The sequence below is a fragment of the Silurus aristotelis genome (assembly GCF_946808225.1).
Source record: "Silurus aristotelis genome assembly, chromosome: 1".
NCBI classification, from domain to species: domain Eukaryota; kingdom Metazoa; phylum Chordata; class Actinopteri; order Siluriformes; family Siluridae; genus Silurus; species Silurus aristotelis.
In genome coordinates, this window is record NC_139574.1 from 13,830,515 (window position 1) to 13,837,786 (window position 7,272).

The following is a 7,272-nucleotide window of genomic DNA, read 5'->3' on the forward strand; positions in this document are numbered from 1 at the left end:
CAATCCCTAAATGTTTAATAGCATATTTTTGTTCAACCCCTCTTATTAAACCTGAAAGTCTGCCCATTAATTGCACCTCAGTTGTCTTATTTTTAAATCCGACGTGGTGGCTCACGTAGCCAAAATCATGAAGATTGTGTCACTGTCCAAATATTTCTGGGCCTAACTGTATGTATCACAAGAAAATCTAATACATAGATATAACCAGAATTCCTATTTTTATGCCTGTAGTTCATTAGAGGAAGCACTGTTTACACTTTAAATTCATTACATTAACACTTCAAGCCAAAGTATTTGACAAGTGTAAACCTCCTTTAGCCTCTACATCTTTCTCGCACTTGTTCACACTAACTCCACACATTCGCTATGCAAATTCTGTATCCTCAATACGGCTTGTTGCAATTTGCAATCGAGTCCCTGTGGTGTGAGTGAGTTCAAAACCAAATGATCATTCGTACAAAGAACAGCACAATTAACTATGTGATTTGTACTCGAGATCCTACAATGATGCACATCCCAGTACAAACCAACCAAACTGTTATCTGATTCAGTACTGCTATGTACAAATCCATTCATACAACTCTGGTGAAACTAGTATATGAATATTTGTGCAGTAAGTAATTAGCATATTTTAAATATTTTTACAGAAGGAAGAGGCTAATGAAAGGTTTTTAAATGAGCATAAACATCCTTCAGTCAAAAATCACCAATGTATTCTGTGAACCATATTTCAAAATATATCTCAGACCGAAGGTCTACAACGTAAATATACCTACCACATAAGAAAATTCATATAAACTTCAAACTGTGATTAATAGCATAATGCAATTTCCTTATCAGAAGCAAGAAAATTTGAGCAACACCTCATAAAACTAAGTTAAACTGTCAAGAACTGGGATTCAGCACAAATCCTTATCTAAGCACGTCCTTTGTAAAGGACACAATAAGCAAAATTCCTCCAGCAACAAATGCTTTGTACCAGTTCACCGACACACTTGGCGAGACTGGTGAATAGTAATGTTTACCTGTGCATTGTAGGAGGCTCTCTCTCCGTACGTGTAAGCTGTAAACACTGACCTCCTTTTCTCATCGCTGCATGGAAGAATACTGAGCAAGTTTGAGTTAGAGCACCTAATGTCTACCTGCATGAGACGTGGAATGTCGCAGAGCAGCACTATGAAAAGCACATACCTGGAGCCATTTCCTCTTGGGCTGAACTCACGTGAGGCGATGATCTCAGTGTGTAGGACCAGCATGCAAGTTTGTCGATTTGTTATGCTTAAGGGCGATAGGCTTTTTGCCAAAACCAAAATTCTATGAAAAGGATGACGTTTCCACTTGTTTTCACTTATTGAACAAACAAAATGTATCGGTTTCATTTGAAAATGACGTATGGACCAGAATTTATATTCACACGTTACAGGTTTTAGTGCTCCACAAACAAATGTTAAAACCTGGTGATTTTATATACAGTTTATCAGAAGGCTTTAATGCCTTTCCGTTAACCACCTGTCAGTTCAAAGAGCTCTTTATACATCAGCAGAGGGTCACACAGCCAGCATTCGACTTCCTCACGCTTTCATCTTCTGTGCAGGGCTACAGGTTAACCATAGCAGGTTTATTAGGCTTCACTCACAAACTTAATAACAAACAAAACATAGGTTTTCCATTAAAGAAACACCTGCACCTACACTGATCAGGCATACACATTATGACCACCTGCCTGATATTGTGTTGGACCTTTTTTGCTGCTAAAACAGTTCTGACCCATCGAGCATCAACAGCCTCCATTTATTCAGCATTTTGAGCTACAGGAGCTCGTCTGTTGGATCGGACCACACGGACCAGCCTTCGCTCCCCACGTGCATGAATGAGCCTTGGCTGTACACGACCCGGTCACCGGTTCACCACCTGTTCCTTTCTTTGACCACTTTTGATAGATACCGACCACTGCAGACCAGGAACATCCCATAAGAGCTGCAGTATTGGAGATGCTCTGACCCAGTCGTCTAGACGTCACAATTAGGTCCTTGTCAAACTTGCTCATATCCTTATGCTGGCCCATTTTTCCTGCTTCTAACACGTCAAATTTGAGGACAAAATATCCTGCTTAATATACCCTACACACCAACAGGTGCCATGATGACGAGATAATCAGCGTTATTCATTCACCGGTCATAATATTCTACTGTCCTTATTTTTGACATAATATTTAATTAATAGTGTATTATTCCGATATTTTTATTAAATATTTCATTATTTCAACACCATATTACATTATATTACTGATTATTTTGACATATCTCCTAGTTTTAGGTTAATATTTACTGCTCCACAGTCTGTCAGTAACCCATATTGACATCTAACCAGTGGGAAATCATGGTCGTTGTCCTAATGCTTTGTCTCTTTATATGGAAAAAATCCCACAACGGTGGTCCATAACAAAACAAAATAATGTCAATATTCTGAAATAACGCCACACTCTAATTTATCTTACAACTTGCTGTTCTGTATTTGCACATGTACAATAAGAAACAATTACGCAGAACATAATTAAGGCTAATATCTTTTAAAAAGTACATAACGCTCTAATGATTTAAATGCCAGAACAACCAATAACACAGGGCATGGTTACCCAACCCTCCCACAAACATCTGCATATCTTATGTCCAACCCTAACATATTTGACCTACTTAGTCACATCTATAATAGTGCTTGATAATTAAACTCCATTAACGAGGTTGCGTGACAATGCACACGCATGGAAGGCCATGGTTGACCTCGAGTGCATGGAAACATGCATAAGTAAACAGTACAAATGACCACACTGTACAGGGAGTGTAATACTTTGTTTTTAGGCGAATTACAAAAGCCACCTTCATCTGAGAAGCCGAGCTCCAGCGGATGCCTTTGTGTAAAAGACAACGCTCAATAGAGCATAGTTTGGAAAATGATCCTGCTCTTAAACCAAATACTCACATCAATGCACCAACTTTAAAGTTTACGGTCAACTCAATCGCAAGACTGCAGGAGTCACCTCTGTATGTTTTACACATTCTGAGATAAGAGCGTATGTTAATGGCTGTATATATAGAGAAGTCGGTTACTTGTTAACTTTTAACTTTTTAGAGCAGTTATTGCTACAATGATGTGTTAGGACTATAATTGCCCCAAACAATTTTGTACTTCAAATCGCTAAAAATTAACAGTTGATAACTTGATTTAAATAGATCTTATGACAGAACTATATAAAAAATGAGCATGGGTTCTCTTTTGAGTCTGGTTCCCCTCAAGGTTTCTCCCTAATATGACCTCAGGAAGATTTCCCTGTTACCATCAGCGCCTTTAAGAATAAATTTTCCCAGTCTATTCATTTCTGTAAAGCTGCTTTGTGACCGTAAAAAACATACCCACGAATACAGGTGAAAAACCGAGGACAAGGTGGAATAATATTAAATAAAAGAATATACATAAAAAACAGGTTTCAGAAGCTCTCCTGTCAAGGCATTTCTAACCTCACGGGTAAACCGACTGTGTACTGTGTAATGCAATTATTTTAAGACAAGCCTATATTTAATCTAGTGTGTCAGCTGGTTCGACTGAAAACAGAGTTTTTGTAATAATTTTAGCATAAAAATAGTCTTGCTAGCAACCAAAAAAAAAAAAAAGAAGAAATCAAGCACAAAAGAAAGTAACCAAGGGAAAGGCACAAAAGCAGGAAATTCAGATTAACAAGAGCAACAACAATAAAAAAAAATAAATAAAAAAAAAGCACACGAACAAGAACGAATCAAATAAGAATGCAAGTAAAAATGAAAGTGATCACTCATGACCTCAAGCAATAAATCAAGATGGAATTAATTATTCGAAACTCTTAACAATTTAAAGATGTGATCAATGTTAAAAAAAATATATAATAATAATAACATTAAAACGCTACTAAAGTGGTGTAGAATTTGGATATGTGAAAGAATGCAAAAAATAAAAGTTCACCATTGTGTGAACACGTTGAAATCCACTCAGGGTTGTACATCACAGATACACGCTGTCAGTGATGTAATGTAAACCTAAGCTGTTAGTGATGTGACACAGATGGGAGCACAATATGGTGAGAAAGACAAAAGAGGACATAAGGAGACAGTATACCCTGTCACCACTTGCTGCTGTGCATTTACATCATTCGCTGATGAGATGCCAAGAGGACAAAGCCAATCAGTATGTGGAGATTTGCACCGAGTGGTGCGCCACAAGGGCAGACACTAACATACTTTCGAGCCAAGATGTGCAAGACCTTTACTGTTCTTTCTCCTTTTGCCTTGACGCATAGTGACCATTTCAGCTTCAAACTCATTGCATTGTAAACCCAAGCACTCAAAGAATATGTGCTTTTTAATACTCGCTTCCACAAAGTGTATTAATTAATTATGCAATTTGATTATCCTATAGATTACCTAAAATAATATTAGAGGAATAAACATGGTTATGGTTTTATCATTATTTTATCCGAGGTATTAACTCTTATCTTTTAAAAGAAGCTTTAGCTTCTTGACCAAATGCCATTTCTGACTACTATTATTTGTTTCCATCAACAAATAAACACCTGGAAATACAGAGTAAACGGAATGCGATTATTTTGGGGTTATTTCTCGACACTGACCAGAAAGCAGTGATTCGGTACAGTGAAAGCATTGCCACAATATTTCCAAGGAATGTGTAGTCAGGGAACAAAGAACTGTACATTCTGACAGAGAAGGATGTTGACGTAGATGTGCGAGTGCTTAAAACCAAGTAAATCATTGTTGAGCTATGGCATTGATTTAGAAAATGTATTTAAGTAATTTGTGGGATTAGCAAACAAGCTCAATTATGTAAAGCTTTGTTTAAAAAGAAATATTAGAAATGTGACTGTGACCTGTTAGATCGATTGAGTCACACGTCGAACCCGTGAACACTGCATTTGTTGTTAGAAGGATAAACCAGAATAAAGACCAAAGAGCTGTCGATGGCAGAAAAACAAGAATCTGTGATGCTGACAAAAGAGGGGAAAACCTGCCAAAAGAACTTTTTTCACAAGCTAATACCACAGTTTGGAAAGTCCTAGGGAAAAATAACCACTTGTGTACTAACAACCAGACAACAAACAGGTTAGTTAATAAAAATTAACTAGACGATGATAGAAACACTAGTTAAGAGTTAAGCCTAAAAGTGAACACATCTAGATCTAAATATCACAAAACAACAGATGAAATTCTGTTCTCTCACATTCGAATTTCCTTTTGACCAAAATATCTACAGCATATAGCAAAAACAAATAATTGGCCTTGCTGTTTGAAAACCTTTCAAAGTATATAGAATATATTTAAACTACATTGTGAACTTGATACGCTTTTTATTATAAATGCCAGGGGTTGTATACTAAAATGTTGATGAAAGGAAGTCTGGTTTTCTTTTTTTTTTTTTTTAGTTCATAAAATGCAACATGGAAATGCTGTGGCTCAATAAAACACACTCATTTGATATGTCTGATGTTGGTCATGATTATGTATTGGTTACAGGGTGAAAAGTCATACTGCAAGCCTGTGCAAGATTGAGCAAGAATTTCAAAAGTTTATCTGCTAAATAATGCACAAATCAAAACTGCACCATTACCTGTTAATTCCACTGTATTTTTGTATGTATCTTTGATCTAGAATGTGTTAGTGTTTAATGCTTCAACCTAGAAACTAATTAAAGTCACGTTTAAATCATATACTGTATAATCATTTTTTGTTTGGAAAGTAGACATTAAAAGTACAAAGGCACCGTGTACCCAATAGTGTTTGGGACTTAAACAGTATTTTTCTTATAGTGTTTAGAATGGGAAATATTCAGTTTTCAACAGGTTAGTCAACAGGTATACTGTCTAGTTAAGACGAATATGAATAAGTTTGCACGGACGCAGGTTCTAATGATGCAAGACAAAACTAAGAGTGCATTCTTCCTGTTCATCCTGATGAAGTGAACGAACACAGCCCGACTCTGAGCACAGTGTTAGTGCACGTGAACCAGAATCATTGTCACCTTTATTGACAAATATCATGGGTTACATGTACAAGGAATTTGTCATGGTGTGATGCTGTCAAATTACAAAAAAAGTAAGAGTGCAAATTATAATATTTTCTAAAGGTCCAAGAACCCAAATGTGATCATTTCTACATAACTTGTTTTTTTTTCTTCAGATATATCAGTATGTAAATATGAAGTCACAGAATGCATCTTCAATAAATGTGCCCATTCCAAATGAATATTAAATTCATATTCAATGCTATCAAGAGTGGCAAAAGAAATATTTCTAAAATAAGCACAATAAAGGATATTTTTATGTAAATTGTGCACATATCCTGAAAATATAGTCAACCATTTACATGACCTGACTGTTCTGTGTGCGTGTTTTGCCTACAGATTGCCATTGTTTTGCAAAAGCTCTGCACAGATACAAGCACATAAATGCATCTTGTATTAACTGTGCATGACCGGAATAAACAGCACAGACCACAGCATACATCACATTATAGATATCATCATATATATATATATCATCATAGATCCCATCATAGATCCCAGCACATCCAGGGTAAATGTGTGCTGTTGCTTTTACCTGGTAGAAGCAGTGTGTGTGCATGTGAACGGCTCATAGCTCTCATCCACCAAATGTATCCTTGAGGCAGGGAATGAATTGTAGGCGGTTAAAACGACGCTTCCTGACTCCTTTAAATCCATGGAGAGAACAGAAGCAGGGTTGAAACACTCGGACCAGCGCACAGCACAGAGAACTTGGGCTCAAGCGTTCATACCGGAGCGCGCGCCACTCCGCTTTTCTTTAAGAAAGTGTATTGTGTTTATCGCAGCGGTCCTGCGCGCGCTCACGCTGTAATCAGACGCCACCGGCAGGAAGCGTAGAGGCGCTGCGCCGCCGCGACCAATCAGATAGCGGCTAGTCTGCATATAATTATAATATATTATACATCTCCACCGCTCTTCTGTCTTTAATTACAGCCATTCCCTCTCTATTACCTTTTAAAACCACTTTATATACTTCTTACATTTTCAAACCAGTCTCTTTGCTTTAGTTGTAATCTATTTGGTGACATGATCAATATTTTTGCTTCTCATAGCCCACCGTTTTCCGCCCATCAACCTATTTCTTGTCATGACTAAAAACATAGACATTCCTGATCACCTGTTCATCATCATCATCATCATCATCTTTTCTCTGCTTGTGTTATATATGGT

At 37.0% G+C, this 7,272-nt stretch overlaps 1 protein-coding gene across 2 annotated transcripts in view; it reads right to left on the bottom strand.

The window, feature by feature from the left end:
- arhgap28 (Rho GTPase activating protein 28) overlaps positions 1 to 6,964 on the bottom strand; it is a 31,782-nt gene extending 24,818 nt beyond the window's left edge. Inside the window, exon 1 of one of the 2 annotated variants that reach the window (XM_083546470.1) lies at positions 6,638 to 6,964. In XM_083546470.1, the coding sequence (XP_083402596.1) occupies positions 6,638 to 6,759 (122 nt within the window). In that variant the 5' untranslated portion in view covers positions 6,760 to 6,964. Of the gene's footprint in view, positions 1 to 1,025; positions 1,174 to 6,637 lie in introns of those variants that run through there. The other variant, XM_083546471.1, reaches the window with a different exon arrangement.
- Between the last annotated feature and the right edge of the window lie 308 nt (positions 6,965 to 7,272).